This window comes from Salvia hispanica, chromosome 5 (genome assembly GCF_023119035.1).
Source record: "Salvia hispanica cultivar TCC Black 2014 chromosome 5, UniMelb_Shisp_WGS_1.0, whole genome shotgun sequence".
Taxonomy (NCBI): domain Eukaryota; kingdom Viridiplantae; phylum Streptophyta; class Magnoliopsida; order Lamiales; family Lamiaceae; genus Salvia; species Salvia hispanica.
In genome coordinates, this window is record NC_062969.1 from 34573268 (window position 1) to 34598238 (window position 24971).

At 33.1% G+C, this 24971-nt stretch overlaps 2 protein-coding genes across 6 annotated transcripts; both read left to right on the forward strand.

The window, feature by feature from the left end:
- Nucleotides 1–4534: 4534 nt before the first annotated feature.
- Nucleotides 4535–8766, forward strand: LOC125188888 (ARM REPEAT PROTEIN INTERACTING WITH ABF2-like). 2 transcript variants are annotated; one of them, XM_048085974.1, is made up of 12 exons: nucleotides 4535–4708; nucleotides 4927–5090; nucleotides 5809–5981; nucleotides 6052–6172; nucleotides 6245–6319; nucleotides 6419–6513; nucleotides 7273–7348; nucleotides 7471–7578; nucleotides 7711–7842; nucleotides 7963–8031; nucleotides 8253–8312; nucleotides 8434–8766. In XM_048085974.1, exons 1-12 carry the CDS (start codon nucleotides 4546–4548, stop codon nucleotides 8449–8451), a joined length of 1254 nt encoding a protein of 417 aa, XP_047941931.1. In that variant the 5' UTR covers nucleotides 4535–4545; the 3' UTR covers nucleotides 8452–8766. The 2 variants fall into 2 exon arrangements, with proteins under 2 accessions (XP_047941931.1, XP_047941932.1); XM_048085975.1 differs by lacking the exon at nucleotides 7963–8031.
- Nucleotides 8767–15526: 6760 nt separating this feature from the next.
- Nucleotides 15527–23201, forward strand: LOC125188887 (ARM REPEAT PROTEIN INTERACTING WITH ABF2-like). 4 transcript variants are annotated; one of them, XM_048085970.1, is made up of 19 exons: nucleotides 15527–15819; nucleotides 16096–16259; nucleotides 16981–17153; nucleotides 17228–17348; nucleotides 17429–17503; nucleotides 17604–17706; nucleotides 18752–18822; nucleotides 18950–19057; nucleotides 19214–19342; nucleotides 19464–19532; nucleotides 19647–19706; nucleotides 19939–20062; nucleotides 20142–20335; nucleotides 20627–20690; nucleotides 20782–20861; nucleotides 22199–22263; nucleotides 22364–22481; nucleotides 22562–22686; nucleotides 22772–23201. In XM_048085970.1, exons 1-19 carry the CDS (start codon nucleotides 15558–15560, stop codon nucleotides 22866–22868), a joined length of 2202 nt encoding a protein of 733 aa, XP_047941927.1. In that variant the 5' UTR covers nucleotides 15527–15557; the 3' UTR covers nucleotides 22869–23201. The 4 variants fall into 4 exon arrangements, with proteins under 4 accessions (XP_047941927.1, XP_047941928.1, XP_047941929.1 ...); XM_048085971.1 differs by having other exon boundaries at nucleotides 15528–15819; nucleotides 17604–17698; nucleotides 18752–18827; XM_048085972.1 differs by having other exon boundaries at nucleotides 15529–15819; nucleotides 20196–20335.
- The last annotated feature ends 1770 nt before the right edge of the window (nucleotides 23202–24971 follow it).

A 24971-nucleotide genomic window follows, 5' to 3' on the forward strand; every position in this document is an offset into this window, starting at 1 on the left:
TTTTTTTATCTTTTAAAATTTTTATTTTTCAACTACATATACAATTCATGTCAACTACACACATATAATGTCAACTATGTGTACAATCCATGTCAACCACACACACAATTCATGTCAACTACACACATATAATGTCAATTATGTGTACAATCCATGTCAACTACATATACAATTCATGTTAACTACACAATAATGTCAACTACATGTACAATTCATGTCAAATAGTATTTATTGAATAAAGTTGTTGACATTTGATGTGTAGTTGACATGAATTGTAAATATAGTTGAAAAAAAAATTTAAAAAAAATAATAAAAAAAAAATTTAAAAAAAATTTAAAAAAAATATAAAAAATTAAAAAAAAATAAAAATTTTAAAAAATTTAAAAAAATTACAATTATGCCCCTCTGTTGACATAAACTGTTGACATTTCACAAATATTCTGGATGAGTGGCCTATATTGCATCTCATTTCTCAATTTAGCTAAATAATCTCAATCTAACAAGACCCTATATATATATATATATAAACTTTTAGATAAGGATTACTAATCTTTTACAAAATTATGACATTATTGAAATCGATATACTATATATAATAATGGGCATTTGTTATATATTGTTTGCGGATTGAATGCCTAGTTAATTAAAAAAAAAGTAACGGCCAAATTAAAATGAGTTTTTAACGCTCATCACTCTTACATTGTAACTGAAATCACGTAGCTATATTCATATTTTGCATCTATTATATTGGCCGCAGTATAATTTCATTCATTTCTACATTGATTATAAAATATTCTATATATATTGAAATTCATCTCATAGCTTATAAACATTCCAAAATAAGGCTAAAACTTGCCTTTTATGTCATTTATTTAGATTTTTGAGGGGACATTTTTTTAGTTTGTGAACTTTCCCAAATATCATTTTTGGTCCTTAACACTTGGAAATATTTTTTTGAGGTGGAATTTTGGACGTTTTTGAAAAATAATGCACAAATTGTTCTCTTTGGTGTGGTGACAATATAATGTAAATACATATATACAATATGGTGATAACTATATGTTTCTGCATGTAATAGCCATTGGAAGGAATTAGTTATTCCATGAATATTCACATTGATCCCATAACTTATTAATATTTCCAAATGAGGATAAAACTTATAAATATTTCAAAAGAAGGCCAAAACTCGCCTTTTATACATGTATAGATTTTTGGTAATGTTGAAAAATCAAAACAGCTTCCTATATTGTCTTATATATTACTTTTAATAACATTGAAAATTAAATATAATAATTATGTTTGAATTAATTACACAATCCATTAATCTCTTTAATTGGTAATCAATTAATATTGAATAATTCCATTAATTCAGAATCGATGAACAATAGCAATAAAGAAATTTTAAAAAATACAGTAATAGATTAGAATGCAATTATGAAATTAAAAATTCAATAAGAAATGGAATCCAGAATCGCATATCCTCATGTAGCCTTGCCTCACCGTCTACCGGCCTCCATCTCCACCTCCATCTATCTCCAATAACACTCATCTTATCTGCTCATCGTCCTGCCATCTTTTCCATCAGACCAGTGTGCCCCCAGTTGTAGGTAAGAACTTCAAACAAAAATCAACTACAGATCTTATATTGCAATTTCGAGATATATTTGCATTCGTGAACAGTGCAAACACAACTTTGCGTTTACACTGTTGAAAATTGTAATCCGCAAGAGTTCATGACTATAAAATTTCACAAAATACTCACCAGTTCCAAAACCAAAATTGGTAAAGGGAATGCTTCCATAGTTTCAATAGTTGACTAATGGTTGTAAGATCACTAAGGAGGTGAATTTCATTTCATATGGTTTCAATTTTCTTCCTCTGGTAAGAACACAAACAACAATATTAGTAATATAATAATCACACAAAAAGAGTGCGTAAAGTAGATGAATATAAAAGGATATAGCAAGAATCATACTAAATTAAAATTTTCTTATTGCAAAAGTTCAGTGATAGCAATGGAAGAAGTTAGTGAGTGAGTGAATTAGAAGTTAGCAATTGATATATATTTATAGCCATAGATTTGAATCGTATCCATTAATTCACCATTTGTAATGGCGCTAATGTTAAGTGCTGTAACGAACAAATCCATTATTAAGAGAATAAAAATAATTAATCATTAAATAATATTATAAAATCTTAGAAGTTTTGAAACATCATATTTATAGCAATGATTTTACATTACTCTTTATCATCATATTTTTGTGTTCGTTAAACCTCATAAACTATGTTACATGTTTTAATATTCTATTCTATGCTTGCAATCATTCAAAATTAATGGTAAAAATTGTTAATTGATTGGTCCAAAGTGGCCATGGAATAGGCGGTTCCATGATTTCTCAATAGTCATGAAAAAATTTATAATGTAAAACGCCTAAACTTTATTTGCTTAAGTAAAAACTTTAATAAAATCAATGACAACTTCTCCTAATTTTCAGCTCTATTCTTGATTAAATCAAGAGTGAATTTCAAAAATATCCCTGGATTATGAGTTTATCTTGAAAATGGTCCCTGGATTTTAAAAATATCACCAGTAGTACCTGGACTAAGGGTTAATATAAAAAACGGTCATTTTGCACTGTTTCGATACGAAAATGCCCTTTTGAGGGGTTTTTGGAGGTTTGGGCAATTTGGTCTTTTTATACTTTTAACATTTTAAATCTGATATTATTTAAGTTATGTACTAAATCTGATATTATTACAAAATTATCATTCTTCTTCCCTTTTGTCATCCTTCACTTTGTTTCTTTATTTCAATATTAGATTTAATTTTAGAAAATTAAATTTTAAATTTCAGTTTTTAAATATCAATAAATTTTTAAATAACAAAAATTAATAGTCATAATCAATATTTGATAGTGTTTAATATTTAATCAATAAGATATTTTAACGCCTTAGTTTTAATCAATATTTAATAGCTTTAATCATAAATAGATCATATAACACGATTTATTCTGAAATAAATATGCATCTAATGTAAGACTAATTTAATTTTCGTTTATTAATTTGAAAACAATCAAAATGACTAGAAAATTTCAACAAAATTACTCCTATATAAAATTTTTAGTCAACTTCATAATATTCAATCACAGGCAATTATAACAACCGAACGAAGGCTAAATAAAATAGCTCTTATTTTTCCATCATGATTAATATTATTTTTCTGTACTTCTTCAATTCAACTGAATATTATATTAAATAATAAAAATTAATTATTTTAATCAATATTTATAGTGTCCATGAATTAATAGTTTTAATTGAAAAAATTTATTGATATTTAAAAACTGAAATTTAAACTTTAATTTTATAAAATTAAATCTAATATTGAAATAAAGAAACAAAGTGAAGGATGACAAAAGGGAAGAAGAATGATAATTTTGAAATAATATCAGATTTAGTACATAACTGAAATAATATCAGATTTAAAATGTTAAAAGTATAAAAAGACCAAATTGGCCAAACTCCCAAAAACTCCTTAAAAGGGCATTTTCGTCTCAAAACAGTGCAAAATGATCGTTTTTTTATATTAGCCTTTAGTCCAGGGACAACTGGTGATATTTATAAAGTCTAGAGACTATTTTCGAGATAAACTCATAGTCTAAGAATCATTTTTTAAGTTCACTCTTAAATCAATGACCGTTTCCCTCCTGTATTCTTGGATTTCTTTCATTGGCTAACTTCAATTTACACGTTTTTAGGAATACAAATATTCATGACTGAATTATAAAGTCCTATTAAATATGTATGGCAGTTACTTTACATTTATGCATAGTTATTATTAGTGATCATTGTATACATACTCATGTAACCGAAGACAATTGTAGGAACAATTTATAGTATACTAATATTTCTAAACCAAAAACGTATGGTGCAAAGTTTTTTGAAACGTAACGCCGAAATTTATAAATTTTCTAGAATAAGACTAATACTTTAATATACTAATATTTCTAAGCCAAAAACGTATGGTGCAAAGTTTTTGAAAAGTAACGCCGAAATTTATAAATTTTCTAGAATAAGACTAATACTTTAAAAGTATGACCTATATCCCACCAACTTTTTCAATTCACTTTCTATTATATTTTTTAAAATTCGTGTCGAATCAAAGTGTGTGAATATTTGGGAGACGAAGGTAGTAAATATTTTTAAAAAAAGCCAAAACTCACCTTTTATGTATAGACCTATAGATTTCGTTTGTTATTTTTCAAATAAAATATTTTCACCAAAACTTATTCGTATATTGTTATTGTTGGTAGAAAGTAAAAACACCTTTGATCCTATATTATACTCCATCTGTCCTATTTAAAATGAAATATTTAGGAATCGGCACGAGATTTTATGTGGTGTTATTTTGTGAGTTAATGAAGAGAGAATAAAATAAGAGAGATGAATAAAAAAAAATGTTTCATTTTTAATGGGACAGATGGAGTATATATATATTGAGTTTATAAGAAAACCCCCTTATTCCCATGCACCGAACGAACCCTTAACATGGAGAGGACACTCGACGAGGAGCGCGGATGCGTCGGCGGCGAATCGCCCGTACAAGATCTCATGCGCGATGTACAGGCGCAAGTTGAGATCCTCGATTCCGAGCATGATCGCGCATCTGCTGTAAACGCCATCCACGTACTGTCAGAGCTCGCGAAGAACGGTACTGGAACGATGAAATCAATCATAAAAAACCTCTAATTTTGTCTAATTGAGAGTGCCCTAGGGTTTCGATAATTCAATTGTAGATGATAGAAATCAGTGGGGGTTATATATGAATATGTGTTCCATTTAATGTTTTAATCCGTTCGACCAAGTTTTCATGTGCTGGATTGAGTTTAATTCTATGATCTCTGATGAAATTATGTGTTATGGTTGCAGAGGATATGGTGAATTTAATAGTTGATTGTAAGGCGGTTCCTGTACTGGTAAAGCATCTTCAGACTCCCCCTCTGCTGTTGAGGGACGGGGAAGGTGGTTCTAGGTCATATGAGTATGAAGTGGAGAAAAGAAGTGCTTTCACTCTGGGACTCCTAGCCATTAAAGTAAAGAGTTCTGATTCTATGTGTTTTTGTTTTCCCCTCTGAATCAAGCAAAATTAATTGGTTTCTAAATTGTAATTTGCTAGATATTAAGATTTTGGGCTGAAATTGGCACATTTTTTATTAGGTAGTATGCCTAATTAGTTCAATTTCTTTGATGCCAAACTATCATGTCCTTATTTTTTGCATTAAAAGGATAAATGACAAACGATCATGGAACTATCCCTGAAAATGGCCTGCAAATAGATGAAAAATAGAGGAATGCTTGACTCTTTATATGGGAAATACAATAGTCTTTTGTCATTTCTGTTTTTGGCTTATTTCCGTGCACAACCATGGCAAGTATTTGTTGTTATTTGACTGAATGGTGTGATGTTACTGCCATGCTTTATATATCTTAACTTTACAACACTATGCTTTCATTTGCATAGAAAGGTGTATGGAATGACTTGAGAAAGATATATCTTAAACATGATAAATTTTCATTTTTATAAAAAAGACAGCTTATTGATAACTCAGAGTAAGCCGTGTGTATAGATATATGCTTACAAAATGGCGTCGGAAACTAATTTTGGGATTAACAGAAGATTTGCAGGAAAGTATTTGTTAAATGTGTTTCATGAAAGGATGACAGAATCAGAAAGATCTTATGACATTTATTTTTTGTTAGTTAAACCCAATCTTCTTTTGATATATATCATCTGTCCCTTCTGTTTGGTAGCCAGAGCATCAACAACTAATTGTTGATGCGGGAGCCCTACCCCATCTCGTGGATCTCTTGAAGAGGCATAGTGATGCTCCAAACTCTGGGGTGGTAAATGGTGTCATCCGGAGAGCGGCTGATGCAATCACTAACCTTGCTCACGAGAATAGCAGCATTAAAATCCGTGTTAGGTTGGTACTCAATACTTTATGGTGTGAAGCTTAAAAACTTTCCACCTAAAATCTGAAATCATGATTTCAGGATTGAAGGTGGCATCCCTCCTATTGTCGAATTGCTTAAGTTTGCTGACTCAAAGGTGCAGAGAGCAGCCGCAGGAGCCCTTCGTACTCTTGCCTTTAAGAATGACGAGAACAAGAATCAGGTACTGTTCTTCTTCTTTCTCTCTCTCAACTCATATGTTATCAAGCTTTTTCTAATCGTTTGATTATTTCAGATTTTGGAATGCAATGCTCTACCTACACTTATTCTAATGCTGCGGTCTGATGACACTGCTATACATTACGAAGCGGTTCGCTACTATTATATGTTCAGTTTTATGGTTTATTCTCAGTATACTTAAAAGTAATTTTCATGTTTACTGATGCTTGTAGTCACTGGAAATTGTCAGGTTGGCGTAATTGGTAACCTGGTCCACTCTTCCCCAAATATTAAGAAGGAAGTTCTGGTTGCTGGAGCCTTGCAGCCTGTCATTGGTTTACTTCGGTATGACCGTAGGTCCAAAGGAATATTAGCAATTCTATAATAAACTCATAACTTAATTGCAGAAGCCTTTCGTTTTCTCTATTCACTCTACTTTCAGAGAAGCAATGGAGTCACGTAGAATTAGTGTTATTTTCTTAGTGGAAAAATAAATCACGACTGGGAACTGCATTATCAAGTGCGGGCTAATGATGTTCATCCCTGATAAAACACTCTCACAATGCCCCTCATGTGTGAAGAATGCTTGGCTTGTACTATAGAATGAGTCTAATATTACCAAGTATTGTTATTTTGGTAGGTACTTGACTTTTAATAGCTCATACTCAAGTGAAGCAGTATGGAGGCTAAATAGATTTGAGCCATAGATCGATATACAAGTTGCTATTGGTTGACTTGACTTATAATATCTCATGATATGGTTTCTCATAGAAGGACTCTGCTTACTTTTCTGAAATTTAATGTTGCTAATTGACACATTGTCTTATTTATTACTACTATTACTTTCATTCTTATATGATATGATTTTGCAATATATGTGGTGTCATCACTCCATTTAGCTGATTCCTTGGGCAAAACATGCTGGTGTAGCTTTGTGTTTTCTTCTGTAATTCCAGTTTTTGCTAGATGCCTGTGGTCCTACTGTTCTCTGCATAATTATGCTAATTATATTGTCAAGTTATGATCTATATATGTATAAGTCCACTTAGTGGATTTTTTGAATTTATTTAAATTTCTGATTTAGTTGACATCCATGAATAACAGCTCCTGCTGTTCAGAGAGTCAAAGAGAAGCTGCTCTCCTTCTTGGGCAATTTGCGGCAACAGATTCAGACTGTAAGGTTGACAGATGCTAATCTTTCCATTTCACATGAAACTTTATCCTAATGAATTTTCTAAGAAGCTGTCTCTTTAGTCACTAATTTATGCATTACTCAAAAACTCTTGTTTGATACCTCTGCAGGTCCACATTGTTCAGAGAGGTGCTGTCCCTCCACTCATAGAAATGCTCCAGTCCCCAGATGCTGAGTTGATGGAAATGTCAGCATTTGCCCTAGGGAGGTTAGCTCAGGTAACATATTTTCGTTTTTATTTTCATTAGTCTCACACCATTAATACTAGCATAAAATTTATCTTCTTCAGTATTTTTGTAATATATATTATTTGAATCTTTGGCACTAAACTTTATTTGTTCTCCATGCAGGCTGGTCCTCATAATCAAGCTGTTATTGCCCAAAGTGGTGGAATAACACCATTACTGAAGCTTCTTGAGTCAAAAAATGGCTCTTTGCAACATAATGCTGCTTTTGCTCTTTTTGGCCTTGCAGATAATGAGGTACAGTATATGGCAAAATAGAGGAGTAATTTATCGTTTGTGCTCATAAAGCGTTGGTATTTTTATCAGGTCGTTTATTACTTGGTCACACTGTTTCGATCGCCATTCTCTTTGTTGTAGGATAATGTTGCAGATTTTATTAGTGTGGGGGGTGTTCAGAAACTTCAAGATGGTGAATTTATTTTTCAAGTACAATCCAAACCCTCGTTGAAAATTTCTGTTATAAATATATTTGTAATTAGGTTAGAAAAATGCTTACAATCCAAACCCTCAAGATGGTGAATTTATTTTTCAAGTACAATCCAAACCCTCGTTGAAAATTTCTGTTATAAATATATTTGTAATTAGGTTAGAAAAATGCTTACTTCTTTGAATCATATATATATCAACGCTTTGTCAATTTTCTGCAGGTTACTAGAGATTGTGTAGCCAAGACACTGAAAAGACTTGGAACGAAGATTCATGGGCAGGTAAGCAACCTTTTAGTTGTTTGTAGTATGTTGAGCAAATTGCTTTCTTCAATTCTTTGTTCCACAGACTAGATTTCATAAGTAGGACGTACAATTTTAAGGTAATAATTTTCCAATGCAGGTTTTGAGTCATACTTGATGCGTGCGGGAGAAGAAGATGATCAGAGACGCGTGGCTCTTGCTCTTGCTCATCTTTGTCCTCCGCATAACAATGCTGCAAGGTTTGCAAATCTATATGATGATAGTGACGTGACATGATGCAGTTGGGCCGACGATGAGACAAGACGACAAGCTAGTATGCAGGGGGAATTTAAGGGTGGTTAGCTTCACAATCACAAACTAGTATATTGCCACATTAGAACATACTATTTCATTAGGAAATGTTATGCTAACCTATAATCAAATTTTGAACTACGTACATTCACTTAAATGAAAAGTTAGTTTATTCCACATATATTCCCTGTCTACATTACCGCAATAAGAATTAATTTCAACTCTAGTGCCTTGAATTTACCCATGACAATGTACCGACTCTAGTGCTTTTGTAGAAGCTATACCGACTCTATGATAAGTACTTGTACGATATATCCATGATAATGTACCGACTCATGCTTTTGTGAATGGGCATATACATTAAAACAAATTAATGTTACATTAATAACACATTAATGTATACATTAAGTTAATGTACTAATCCATATAAATGATGTAACAGTAATATATCCAGATTGCCCTTTAATGTACGAAAATGGTATAATAATGTACGACGATGCTTTTAATCATAGCCATTAGATTAATAGATCCAAGGGAGCATATTAGTCCTATGTTTTATACTAGGGGTGATAAGGAGGGTAATGCTAATATACTTCATATATTTTTTTCAGTTTTTTTTTTTAAATTTTGGTTTTTTCAGTTTTGTTCAGTTTTCAAAGTTCGATTTTAGATTTTTCGGTTTCGGTTTTTCGGGTTCGGTTTGGTTTTGGTTTTGAACTAAATTCGATTTTTCGGGTTTGGTTCGGTGTTGGCAAAAAACTGAACTGAAATCCGAATGCTCACCCCTAGATATTGGTGATCCTTACTTTATGTGTTCAAGTTGTATGTTATTGTATATAGAGTTACAAGTCGTGAATGATTAAAGATTTTAGTTTGTGATGATGAAGTTGATAATAGTGGTGATTGATTCCACTATTAATGTTGTTTACAAAGAAGTGTTTCAAAACTTATGAATTAATTGTCTGTGGTTTGCTTTTAGATTTTGTTTATGCTAATTGTAGTGTTGTTTTGGTCTCCATTACTTATGAATTATTATTTATTGCAAATCTTTGTTCCTTTTATTCGGTTGTTACTTCTTTGCCTTTATTTGCACATGTTTTATTTTTTTTTCTCTTTCTATTATGTATTTATTTACACATAATTTAAAAATTTTACGGCTCGTGCATAGCACGGGTGTTGACACTAGTATCATGAGAATTGGCAAATAACAACAAATTATATTACAGAATTTCATGCCAACAACATAGAGATATTATTCTGAAGGCCGAAGGGGTTAGACCATTGAAGAAATTCTCTGCGTCCAAGATCGTCTAGGATTATTGCAATGAACTAAAGCATAAATTCCTACAAACTGGATTTCTCAAATTATTTAGCATGCAATTTTCCAAAATTAAATTTATAAACATGCATACTAAGGAATTACCACTTGAGTTGATATAACAAAGGTCAATGAGGCTAAGGTGTTGTGACTTTTGAGTGACTGAGAGAATAAATAGAAAATATTGTTAAAAAGATAGGGATAACGCTCTAATTATTACTATTATTATTATAATTTCAGTATATTTATTATTTTAATTCTCTTATAAAATTTTACTAATATTTACAATATTCTACTATCTTCGTCCACAAAAAATAAAATAATTTTACCATTATTTTTGTCCACCAAAATTAGATAAATTCTAAATATGGAAACTTTTAAACAAATACTAACCCTACAATCATTTTAAATATGGACCCCACAATCCATTAACACTATTTCCACCATATTTTATCTCTCTTTTACTTTGTGATACACTTTTTATTGGCGCTAAATAAACCTACTAAGCCCCTTTCACTATTTGAAAAACCGAGAAAATTTGGAATATTTTAAAATAAAACAATTAAAAGCAAGTAAACAATTAATTGCAAGTAAATCACAGAGATAAAATATGAGAGATAAAGGAATTCTAGGGATGTGCGTTCACAGTTATGGTTATACAAATTCCTACTACAATACTCAGTACAGTTTCTACTTCGATAGAACGAGTCACATAAGTTTTGCCCATGCAACACAAGCGTAGATTACTAACACTAGGGTTGTCAATCCTAGATCCGTAACTCCCAAAAGCTCCGAAGACCCTTGAAAAGTCTTCACTCTCAATTAACAGTGCCGTTTTAAGGAAAGCTAATTGTAGTGTCTACTAAGTGGACCTAACTCGCCAACCTCCTCTCACGATTATGTAGCAAGTTATATTAAATCATCACAGAATGTGTCACTCAAATGTGAAACATTATCCAACAACTTAAGGAAGAAACAAAGTAAAAACAAAAAAAATGGATATTAAATAGAAAAATGGAACTGTATAACCAAAGTAGTTACTAACACATCCCTAGAATCCTATGAGTTTAGTTACACATGATAGAATAAGCTAAAAACATAGATTGTAGGGAAAGCAAAGTGAACATAAGTGTTAAAACAAATAAAACCCAAAGGTTTAATCCTTGTAGCCTTGATCTTCTCTTGGTTCCTTCTTCAACCCCTTGCACTATGAAGAACTCTCGAATTTATGCTCTGAAATTAATTGGCAAAAATAAGATCCTTAATGAAGAGGTTTGAGGGGGTATATATAGTGGTAATTTCGAGCAGCATCAATTAAGGGAAAAAGTGGCTAAGTTAGGCATATTTTGGAGTAAAAGTAGGTCAATTCGTGTGCCGTGTTTTCCCAGCGGGACGCTGCACCTTGGCTAGCTATCGCTGTGGGTTGATCCATAGCCTCTGCCTCTCGAACAACGGTTGCTACACTTTATTTCAGCGGTCGCTGGAAATCGTCCCGTAGCTTCTGGATCTTTTGGAGCGGTAGTTGCGCACACCCCAGCTGACGCTGGGCGCAGTGGCGGAGCCAGACTTTTAACGATGGGGGGCCCGAACAACTACTCTCTCCATTCACAAAAAAAATCTCATTTATAAACGACACGAGTTTTAATGAGAAATTGGTAAAATAAAAGAGAGAATGTATAAAAATGTGGGTAAAGTAAAAGAAATGATAGAAACGGGAGAAATGAGAGAAAATGAAGGAGGTATAGGAAATTTTTCCAATTTTATAAATGAAACTATGTTTTGTGGACATTCCAAAATGAGATTTTTTTCGTGAATGGAAGGAGAATTAAAATTTATTGAGTATGTTCAATGTTCGGAAACAACTCGATCATAAGCTAAAGAAAAAGTCGTGCGTGAGAAATAGATATTAAGAAAAATATGAACATATTTTTTAGGCAATAGCATTGATATTAATTTTACTTAAGCATTTACATGTCTATAGAATTATTTTTATTCTTAAATCATAAATATATCATTCTTTATAAATACAAATTAATTTTGTCTATGTAAAATTACTAGAGAGAAAATCAATAATCTCTAAATAAACATGATAAAGCTCGAACCTAGCATCTCGCAAATGAGTGGCATGTCCCAATGCCAGCTGCGCTAGCTACCCATATTTGTAATGTCGCATATATGTATAATATATACTAATAATTCAAACGGCTGGGGGCCCAAGGGCCCCCCTGACCCCACCGTGGCTCCACCACTGGCTGGGCGTGTTCTTTGTTCAACTTTCTCCGGAGCGGACCGCTACTGGCTCAGCGGTTGTTGGGCCCCAGCGGCCGCTGTATGAGTTGCAACGGACCGCTGGGCGTCTCGAATGCTCCAGATTTCCAACTTCAACTTTTAGCTATCTTTTTAGGCTCAAATATGCACATTTCTCACAAAACACATCAAAATACCAAAATAGATTAAACATGCAAAATATGGACATGAATTGTGATTTTGACATTAAAAATGGACCAACTAAAGGCCTTAAAATAGTGCAAAATCCGAATGTATCACCTAGCACAGTTCATACTTCACTAGAACGAGTCACATAAATATTGTCCATGCGGCACAAAGTAGATCGCAGACACTAGGGGCGTCAATCCTAGATTTGTAACTCCTAAAAGATCTTAAGACTCTTAATGTCTCGCTTCTCAATTAATAGTACCGTTTTAAGAGGAATTAATTGTAACGTCAACTAAGCTCTTCTAACATGCAAACTGTGACATCCCTAACCCAAATTCTATCATTTGCATAATTATATATTTTAATTATCATTCGTATTATATATAAACATATTAATTGAAAATTTTAAAATTAATATTACTTAATTAATCACGAGGTGTTAACTAGATGTGCTTAAACGGTTCTCCGGTTCTAGGTTAACCGGAATCGGAATCGGAACCGGTCGGTTAATTGAGGAACCGGAACCGAAACCGAAAAAATCGGTTCTGGTTCCTGTACCGATTCCAACTTTTTAAATAAAAACGGTTCCGGTTAAAACCGGAACTAACCGGTTCCTAACCGGGAACTGGATTATATTTCAATTTTAATTTTTTTATAATTTAATATACTGATAAATCTAATTTAATTGAATTAATTTTTAATTAAAGTAAAATAATTTGAAACATTGAGTGATTTTTAGATTGAAACAGTATTAGATTTGCGAGATCTTTTTTCAGAAGTATTTAAAATATTAAATCCGTGATACTTTGAATCTACAATTATTTCTCCAATCCATTTTTTATGAGCTAACTACAATGAGCAGAGCATCATAAGTTTATTTTTTAATTTCCAACAAAACTTATACAAATACAATATCATTTCATATGATAGAAATTTAACTTTATAACAAATTTACGATTTTAACCTGTTTGTGAATAATTTATCAACTTCCGTTATAAACCAAAAAGTAACAACAAGATCAATTAATATTGGAAATTCCATTGAATATTAGTTTAGCCAAAAAATTGAAAAATGGAATTCAATTTCAAATCTTATTTTTTAAAAAAATTGCTAAAGTTTAGAACTCCTATTTTTTTATAAAAAAATTCCTAACATAAACTAGTCCAACCTATTACACTTGACATCACTCTTATCCATATATGAATATTATTATATTGTTGGTTTGTATTTTTTGTGTATTTATTTGAATTTGTAGGTATTATTTGTTATATTTCTAGATGTTGGATTATTTTTTTTTTTAGTATTGAACTATTTAAAGTATAAATAAATTCGGATTAAAATTACACATTGGTTCCAGTTTGGAACCGGAATCGACCGGTTCTTAACCGGTTTGGAACCGATCGGTTCCGGTTCCGGTTCCGGTTCCGATTCTAGAATTTATGAAAATTTATAACCAGTTAAACGGTCAACCGGTCCGGTTAGAACCGGAACCGGCCGAATAAACATGCCTAGTGTTAACATAATTTAGATATGTGAAAATAGTTATCCAATTCATTTCTAACCGGACCGGCCGAATAAACAGGCCTAGTGTTAACATAATTTAGATATGTGAAAATAGTTATCCAATTCATTAGTTATAATCATGTAACATGTCTGAAAAAGTTATGGAATGGATATGAGTGGTTAGTTAATAGATTTGTGCATGGATATTTTTGCATGGAATGATAACATGTCTGAAAAAGTCAAAATCAAATTTTCTATTTTTTGTTTTTGGAAGTGTTAAACTAAATACTTTTGCCTATCATTTTCGGCTATTTTAGCATAATAAAACAATAAAAATTCTAAATAGTTGTTGCAACATTAAAAAAGGTTATCAATTATATAAACTTAAAATTTTCCTCAAAACTTAACATAAATTCTCCAATTAAAATAAAAACTAAGGTGGAATCATATGTTAATTAACATAAATGTTTATATTATCATCTACAGTAATTTTAATCAAAATGACAAAGTCGATTCCAAAAGCAAATCTTCGTGCAAAATATATTAAATAGAACAAATCCCTGTCATTTAACAACTACTCCATAGTTATTTAAAATACATCAAGATTTTAGAATGCAGAGTAATGTGATATATATGCAGAGACGCGGGAGATTGTGTTTAAATTAATTGTTGAATAAGTCAGGTTTGCTCTATAATCTTTACAGGAGTTGGTGGGGTAACGAAGGATACAACTCAAACAAAATGTTTTATCTTTCTTTTATAATATTATAAATATTTAAAGTGTACATAAGCTGATATTACTATCAGTGCTATACATGGGTCATGTTTCACTGAATATAAATCCTAAATAATTCAATAAAAATAAGAACTAATATAATTATGTACACTTAAAAAAAATACTCTCTTCATTCCCATTCTAAGTAAATCTAATCAACACTCGATTTTATGCATATTTATTTTGTGAGCTAAATGGAGAAAGAATACAGTAGAAATAATGACGTTTCCATTTCAGTAAATACTTCATTCGTCTCATAAAAATATGAGTATATAATATGGCACGAGAATTAAGAGCAAATTGATAAAGTAAGAGAGAGAGGGAGAATGATAGTTAAAGTAGTGTTAGAGGATAGTGCGACCCATATTATTTTTAGTATTTAAATGATACTAATATAAGTTGTAAATAACTTGATGTATATGGGTAATAAATTGAGATAAGTTTACATAAATGAGAATGCTTATATTTTTGAAAGTGCACATATATTTATGGCACATACGGAATATGTTAATTAGAGTAGGACATTTGAAAAAGCAAATTGTATAGCTTAGAGTTGGAAAAATAGGAGTATATAGAAACACATTATTCGATACCCCCTCCGTCCTACTTTAGGAGTCTCATTTGAGTCTGTAGGATTTTAAAATGTAGATGACGTTAATTCCTTGTCCACGTGGATTACAAAATGTTTCATATTTGTTTTGATGTTAATATAAAAAATTTAATTGATACAAAAATTATTTATGTTTTGTACGCCACTTACGTAGAGGGTTAACGACTATCAAAAATATACTTATAACGGAATGCATTAATTTTTGTGATTGCAGATTTCAAAAATCTTGTAAGAATCAAATAATTACCATGAAGTTAGTAGTAAAAAAGAGTGCAATACCAACATTCATTTTAATCTCTCAGTAACTTCAATTTTTTGTTTGTTTTCCTCATGGAGAAACAGAGGCACAACTCCGGGAAATACCACCGCGAGCAATCGTCCTCGCGCCGGAGCTTGAAGAGAAAACTCAACGAGGAGCGCTGCGAAGATCGTGGATGTGTCGGCGGCGAATCACCCGTAGCTTCGCAACAAGATCTCATGCGCGATATACAGGCGCAAGTTGAGATCCTCGATTCCGTTTTCTCAGCCTCCGAGCGTGATCGCGCGTCTGCCAAACACGCCATCCACGTCTTGTCAGAGCTCGCGAAGAACGGTACTGGAACGATGATATCATGAAAAGAGAAAATTCAAAAATAAAAACAAAGAGATTATTTTTGTTTTGTCTAATTTTGTCTAATTATCCGTTTCGTGCGGTGTGGCGGTTTAATTGAGAGTGAGCTTAGGGTTTTGATCCGTGTGGTGGTTGTAGATTATAGAAATCAGTGTATATGTGTTCCATTTAATGGTTGTAGATTATAGAAATCAGTGCATGTGCTGGATTGAGTTTAATTCTATGATCTGTGATGAAAAATCGTGTTTCTGATTGCAGAGGATATGGTGAATTTAATAGTTGACTATGCGGCGGTTCCTGTACTGGTAAAGCATCTTCAGGCTCCACCTCCGCTGTTGATGGACGGGGAAGGTGGTTCTAGGTCATATGAGTATGAAGTGGAGAAAGGAAGTGCTTTCACTCTGGGACTTCTAGCCATTAAAGTAAACTTGACTACAGTTCTGATTCTATATGCTTTTGTTTTATGTGTGTGTGTGAATCAAGCAAAATTAATTTGTTTCTAAATTGTTATTTGCTAATTGCTTATGAATTTACTCATAGATATTAAGATTTTAGGCCAAAATTGGCACATTTCTTATTAGGTAATATTCCAAAGGTATTGATTACTTCGATTCAATGAGTCGATAGTTTTACTTTTCTCTATAAAATGAATTAGTGACTGTTTATGGGAAATACACTGGTCTTTGGTCTTTTCTGTTTTTAGCTTATTTCCGCGCATGACCATGACAAATATTTGTTGCTTGTTCGACTACTTGTGTGATGTTACTGCCATGCTTTATAGTATATCTTATCTTTACAAACAACACTATACTTTCATTTGCATAGAAAGACAGGTTTTGTTGTATAACTATAAACTATTGGAAACAATGAGTATAAAAAGGTGTATGGAATGACTTGAGAAAATATTTCTTAAAAGACAGCTTATTGATAGCTCAGAGCAAGCAGTGTGCACTGATATGCTTATAAAATGGTGTCGGAAACTAATTTAGGATTAAAAGAAGATTTGTTCTCCTGTTCCAGGAAAGTATTTGTTAAATGTGTTCATGGAAGGATGAAAGAATCAGAAAAATCTCATGACATTTACTTATTGTTAGTTATATCCAATCTTCTTGATATATATCATCTGTCCCTTCTGTTTGGTAGCCAGAGCATCAACAACTAATTGTTGATGCGGGAGCCCTACCCCATCTCGTGGATCTCTTGAAGAGGCATAGTGATGTTCCAAACTCTCGGGTGGTAAGTGGTGTCATCCGGAGAGCGGCTGATGCAATCACTAACCTTGCTCACGAGAATAGCAGCATTAAAATCCGTGTTAGGTTGGTACTCTTGTGTACTTTATGGTGGAGCATAAAAACTTTCCACCTTCTAAAATCTGAAATCACAATTTCAGGGTTGAGGGTGGCATCCCTCCTATTGTCGAATTGCTTAAGTTTGCTGACTCAAAGGTGCAGAAAGCAGCCGCAGGAGCCCTTCGTACTCTTGCCTTTAAGAATGATGAGAACAAGAATCAGGTATTTGTCTTGTTCTTTGTTTCTCTCCCTCTCTCAACTCATGTGTTATGAAGCCTTTTCTAATCGTTTGCTTATTTCAGATTGTGGAATGCAATGCTCTACCTACACTTATTCTAATGCTGCGGTCTGAGGACACTGCTACACACTACGAAGCGGTTCGCAACTATTATATGTTTCAATTATATGGTTTATTCTCAGTATACTTAAAAGTAATTATCATGTGTACTGATGCTTGTAGTCACTGGATATTGTCAGGTTGGCGTAATTGGCAACCTGGTCCACTCTTCCCCAAATATTAAGAAGGAAGTTTTGGTTGCTGGAGCCTTGCAGCCTGTCATTGGTTTACTTCGGTATGAATGTAGGTCCTTAGGATTGTTAGAAATTCTGTTATAAACTCAGAACTTAATTGCAGAAGCCTTTCATTTTCTCTATTCACTTTACATTTAGAGATGCAATAGAGTCGACATAGAATTAGTGTTATTTCCTTAATGGAGTAAAAATCATGACTTGGAACTGCATCATCAAGTGCAGGCTAATAGATGTTCATCCCTGATAAAACACTCTCACAATTCCCCTCATGTCATGTGTGAAGAATGCTTGGCTTGTACTATAGAGTGAGTCTAATATTCCCAAGTATTGTTATTTGGTTGGTGCTTGACTTATAATAGCTCATACTTGAGTGAAGCAGTGAGGAGGCTAAATTGATTTGAGCCATATATCGATATATAAGTTGCTATTGGTTAGCTTGACTTATAATAGCTCATGATATGGTTTCTCATAGAAGGACTCTGGCTTACTTTTCTGAAATTTCATGTTGCTAATTGACGCATTGTCTTATTTATTACTCCCTCCGTTCCTTCATAGTTGAGGCGGAACTTTTTGGCACGAAGTTGAAGAAAGGGATGTTTAGTGTGTTAAGTGGATAGATAAAAACATAAGAGAGAGAAGAAAAACAGAGAGAATAGAGTAGAAATGAATAAAGTAGAGAGGATAAAGTAAGAGAGAGTAATGTAAGAGTGAGAAAAAGTGATAATTATTACAACTACATATGGAAATGAATCAACTATGAGGGAACTTCCCAAAATGGAAAAACGACTCAACTAAGAGGGAACGGGGGGAGGTACTATTATTACTTTCATTATTATATGAGGGAGGAAATATGATTTTTCAATAGAGGTGGTGTCATCAATCCATTTAGCTGATTCCTTGGGCAAAACATGCCTGCGTAGCTTCGTGTTTTCTTCTATCAAGTACAATTTTGGCTAGATGTCTGTGGTCCTACTGTTCTCTGCATTATTATGCTAATTATATGTCAAGTTATGATCTATATATGTATAAGTCCACTTAGTGGATTTTTTGAATTTATTTAAATTTCTGATTTAGTTGACATCCATGAATAACAGCTCCTGCTGTTCAGAGAGTCAAAGAGAAGCTGCTCTCCTTCTTGGGCAATTTGCGGCAACAGATTCAGACTGTAAGGTTGACAGATGCTAATCTTTCCATTTCACATGAAACTTTATCCTAATGAATTTTCTAAGAAGCTGTCTCTTTAGTCACTAATTTATGCATTACTCAAAAACTCTTGTTTGATACCTCTGCAGGTCCACATTGTTCAGAGAGGTTCTGTCCCTCCACTCATAGAAATGCTCCACTCCCCAGATACTCAATTGATGGAAATGTCAGCATTTGCCATAGGGAGGTTAGCTCAGGTAACGTTTCTCATTTCTCATTTCTCATTTTTATTTTCATTAGTCTCAAACCATCAACAATAGCGTAATGATTACCTTCTTTGATATTTTAGAATGTAATATTAATTATTTGAATCTTTTACAGTTTGCACTTAACTTTATTTGTTACCCATGCAGGATCCTCATAATCAAGCTGGTATTGCCCACAGTGGTGGAATAACACCATTACTGAAGCTTCTTGAGTCAAAAAATGGCTCTTTGCAACATAATGCTGCTTTTGCTCTTTATGGCCTTGCAGAAAATGAGGTATATAGCAAAATAGAGGATTTATTTAGTGGTTGTGCTCATAAAGCTTTTGGATTTGTATCTATTTATTGCTTGGTCACACTGTTTCTTACTGTTTCGATCACCATACTCTTTGTTGTAGGATAATGTTGCAGATCTTATTAGGGTGGGGGGTGTTCAGAAACTTCAAGATGGTGAATTCATTTTCCAAGTACAATCCTAATCTAATTGAATATTCCTGTTATAAATATATTTGTAATTGGGTTAGACAAATGTTAACTTCTTTGAATCAGATGTATATCTCTGCCTTGTCAATTTTGTGCAGCCTACTAGAGATTGTGTAGCCAAGACACTGAAAAGAGTCGAAGAGAAGATTAATGGCCGGGTAAGCTACCTTAGTTGTTTGTAGATTGTGGGAAAATTTCTTCCTTTTATGATTCACTCCACAGACTAGATTCTATAAGAAGTAGATTGTGGTAGGACATAGCACAATATTTAAGCATGAATAATTTGAAAATGTATGTGCTTTACATAAGGCAAATTGAAGCTGCACATTTGAGTCTATCGGTATGAATTTAATATGGACACGTAACTGGGTTAATAAATTTCCATTGCAGGTATTAAGTCATTTATCATACTTGATGCGTATGGGAGAAAGAAATGTTCAGAGACGTGTGGCTCTTGCTCTTGCTCATCTTTGTTCTCCAGATGACCAACAAACCATTTTCATTGATAACAACGGTACAAGACTTGCAAAACTACTCCATAAAGTCAGTATCACCTATATACCTAATCAAGATTTCTGCTGTGAGCCTGGCAGATGATCTTGACTACAACTTTCTCTTCCCGCCTCACTCTCCTCGTATATCCACAGGACTTGCATTGCTTCTTGAGCTACTGGAATCAACTGACGCAAAGCATCAAAGAGATAGTTCCATGGCATTATGCAGGTTGGCTAATAAAGCAAGCTCACTTTCTTCAATCGATGCAGCTCCTCCTTCCCCAATACCTCAGGTGACTATGCTATTTTGTGTTATTGTTGTTATATCAGCCAATCAACTGATACAATGAATCACTATTGTCATCAAACAATTATTTTGAACTAAACAAGAAATGGGATTCATAATGATTCAGTAGTGGTTTCTGGGGTTTGAAATGCGTGGACATTTTCTGCATTATCTTTTTGCCAAAGAGTGAGAAATTAAGTGGATACACAGAATTCAATTTCTTTTCTTTTGAAATCATATGTGCACTGAATGTGATAGTATTGTCATGCCTACTAACATTTATGGAATATTACTGCAGGTATATCTGGGGGAGCAGTATGTAAATAATCCTACGTTGTCTGATGTAACATTTCTGGTTGAAGGTAGAGAATTTTGTCATAACTTGAAAATTTCAAGATGCATATCATTGCTGCATTCTCATCTAGATATTTTTTGTTTCTGTTCCATTGCCAGGAAGACGGTTCTATGCACACAGAATTTGTTTGCTTGCTTCTTCCGATGCATTTCGAGCAATGTTCGATGGTGGCTATCGGGTGAGCATGCTGTTGAATTCCTGCTATTACATTTTTCTGTGTGATTGGTTTCTTCCTTCTTTCATGACTGCTACCTGGCCTCCTTAGGAGTGCATATTTTTTACTGTAGAGGAGTATGAATCCATTTTGTGGACCATTAGTATAACATTGCACTAGTAATTTGAGTTGTCCTATCTCTGGTTCATTGTTCGAACTCTAAATATCATTGATGGGTTTGGGTGAAACTTTTTGTCTCATGAGAAGTACATTGACATTTTTATCAATGGGGGAACTGAAATTTTATAGAATCAAATACTCTAAACAAAATTACTGCCTCTATTATCCATCAATCAGGAAACCGAGAAAATATTCAGGAGTCCTTCCACGCCAAAGTGGCACCATGAGGTGGTGTGTCCAACCAATTATTTTATGACAAATAGAAATATAAAATGACTACATCATCCAACTAGGCATACAATTATTTAGGAAACCTTCAATATACCACTTATATAGAAAATTGTATCTAAATATGGAAATTACTACTATATGTTATATTGCATATTATATACTATTACACATAATATAACAATAATAATCACTTATATGTACCGTTGATAAAAAAAATGAAATGTCACTAACACTTTACGGGTATTCTTTTATGGGTATAATTATCTTTTTTCTCATTGATTATGTATATAAATAAATATATTATATAAATATAAAGCATGACAATAATTTAATTTTATTTGTATATTAACTTATTTGAGTGAATATAATAGTTTATATGCACTAAAAAAAGATAGAAATATTACATTATGCTGATACTTTTTTTTAAATTTATGTAGTAGAATTTTCATTTACATACATACTTATATTTATTTATGTAAATAAATAATAGAAAGAAAATCATACACATAAAATATACTACTACCAAAATGTTGTAGGATTATACTTTTATTGCGGTACATATATGTTTCCTAAATAATTGCATGTCTAATTGGATGTGTTCCCTTCTATATTTCTACTTGTCAAAAAGCAATTGGTTAGACACACCACCTCATGGTGCCATTGTGGTGTGGAAGGAGTATTGAATATTTCTCAAGGAAACTCCCGTGCAATTAAAATTTCCACTTCAATTAATTCTCCAATCTCCACACATTCAATTCATTTTTGTACCCTTTCTCTCTTGAATTCTGTTTGCTTGTAGCTTGCCCTTAAGCATCTCTTTGAAACAAACTTCAAATTTAAAGGTGCACTCGGTGTGAATATTTTTTGGATGTGAGACTTAAGAGCAAGCAAGTCCTTGTCTGTTTGGTTTGTTAATGTTAAAAAAATTACTCCATGATGTAATGTTGCAGGAGAGGGATGCCAAAGACATAGAGATCCCTAATATCAGATGGGATGTCTTTGAGCTGATGATGAGGTAAATACTTTGAATTACCTCGAAAAATTCCTGTCGCAGGTTATGAATCAATAGTCATTTCTACAGATAGATCCTGAAACTGATCTATTATTGGATTTAGATACATATACACTGGATCTGTAGACGTCAACTTGGAAATAGCACAGGATCTTCTAAGAGCTGCTGATCAGTATTTATTGGAGGGTCTGAAGCGTCTGTGCGAATACGCCATGGTACAGGTAAGTTCACATAAGAAATTCAAGACTGATTTGACCGAATTTCTTCAGTTTGCGATAATATCTCCATTTGCTCTGTATAGGATATTTCAGTTGAAAATGTATCCCTCATGTTTGAGTTATCGGAGGCATTCAACGCCTCAAATTTAAGAGATGCTTGCATCCTTTACATTTTGGATAAGTACAAGAAATTGTGTGTGATGCCCTGGTATGTTTGGATCTCAACCTCTGCTGCCTTGCATTACTATTTTCTATCTGCGACTTAATGGTGTAACTGGGATGTGCAAATGCAGGTACTCGCAGATGGTCCATCGTATTCTACCGGAGACAAGAAGTTACTTTGTGAGAGTGCTTTACCACAGACCTAACCATGCTGAATTAAGAAGATGAGAGCAATTTTGGAGACTAATCATTGACCCATTAACGACGGTGAGAATGTACAGAAAAATTGATTAGTTACACTCATTTTGAGTAGCTGTTGGTGTGAAAGCACCCTTAATGGAAATGTCATATAATTATGGTTTACTTTGGTTAGTTGGATAGGATAACGTCAAATATTATGAGAGATAAGCTACAATGGGATTAAATTAGTCATAGGGGTGAATGTGAGATGGTTAGGCATGAGATGCAATCTAAGCCAAGATACATTATCACGGGTCGAGCTTTTGAGAAAAATGCTACTGGACAAGTAATTATGACATCGAACGGCTCCATTTGTGTTCATCTTGCACAATTTTAAGCTTAAAACATACTGGACCAAGTATACAACATTTTAAGGTCAGAGTTTAATCTCACACAAATTTACGTCATGCGTTCCATTCTACTATTCCTTATAATAACGAACATGCATCAAGCTCTCAGGAATCATCATGTTTTCGTCAGTTTAAACTCTAAAAACAAAAAAAGCGAAAGAGCAAAATGAATCAGAGATGGAGATCTCCTCATAAAGCAAAAAACAAAAATAAAACAATCAAACAAAAAAACAGAAATACACTTTTCCACGAAGGGAAGAAGTATGCTTAACACATAAAGTGTAATCTCTCGTTAGGCAAGGTGATCTAATATTTACAAGATATGTTCAATTATATTTGATATTCAATTAGCACAAAAAATAAGATTGATTAAGCCACAAAAATTAAATCCAGAAAGATTGAATGGAAAGATTACTAGAGGATTAAGAAGAGTATAGGATGACAAATTAAACATGGAACCTCATGACCTCGCCCAAAATAATGGAAGCAATCATAGGCAACTTTCAACAAGCTAAAAATTCCATAATCACTCCACTATCTTATGGATACGCAAAGGATTGGTGCCTACCTCCACTAAACCCTAAATCTAGAGGAAGAAATCAAGCAACATAATCAAATTAGGAATGAATAAAAAGCTCACAAAGGGGAGATGCTCTCAAGAAGTCTTTTACATTCAATATTAATCCCTTTGTGAGATTTTTAGGTATAAAATAGAATTTTTTTGGTATATCTGTATACCGTAAAAGTGCGGTATACCGCAATAATCGTAAGACAACAGTATCAAAAATTCGGTATGGTATCGATATGATATTTTGCCATAGTGCAGTTTTCGGTACAGTATGTGGTATGATGTTCTCGGTATGGTATACCCTTAGTTTATGCTTATTTTCAACTCCCTAAATCGTTTTTTAGAGTGAACTAAAAATTTAAGACTTATATTTTCATTGATACACATTTGCGGTACCTACACTTGTTAGTGCACGTTGCAAAGTCCTATTGACTTTTTTTTTTTTTTTGACTAAGTCACCCTCAAATGGGTAGAGGGCAAATTTGTACATTCAATCATTTAGACCTTTAGATAATATTTGATGCAAGTTGAATTTTTCCTCGGTTAATTCTAATTTGGGTGCCTAAATTGGTAAAGTATGAGAAATGAGAAAAGGTTAGATAAAGTAGGAGAGAAAAAAATAAGAGAGAGAAGAGAATAAAGTATGGAAAGAAGTTTTCCCATTTCCGAAATATGACTACTTTTTATGGACACTCCAAAATAGCAAAATAAGATTATTTTTCGTGGACTCAGTGACGGAACTACGTAGGCGCGGGGGCTTGGCCGGCACCAGACCCCGACCCAACCTTATACAGCCATCCTCCAAGTAGTCTCCGCCCCAGAGCAGCCCAACACTCCAACCGTACACCAGCCGCAGCGCCGCTTTCTGAAATTGAATTCTGAATTAGGATTTAGGAAGAAGAAGATAATTTGGGCCTATTAGGTTTGGGCCAAATAGTTTGTAGTTGGGCTGTTTTTATCACAGTAAGAATTGATGGGTATCACCGTAATTCGTATCATCTAATTGACTATTTGATATAATTATAGAAGTAATTTTATCAAATAAATAATCTTATTTGCAGCAATACTTCAGTGCATTACGTCTCACAAGTTTTATATAGTATATTTTGTTTGCCTCAATGTTTAATTTTAATGGTATTTGGATTTGAACCACTTGGTAGTTTTAAATTTAAA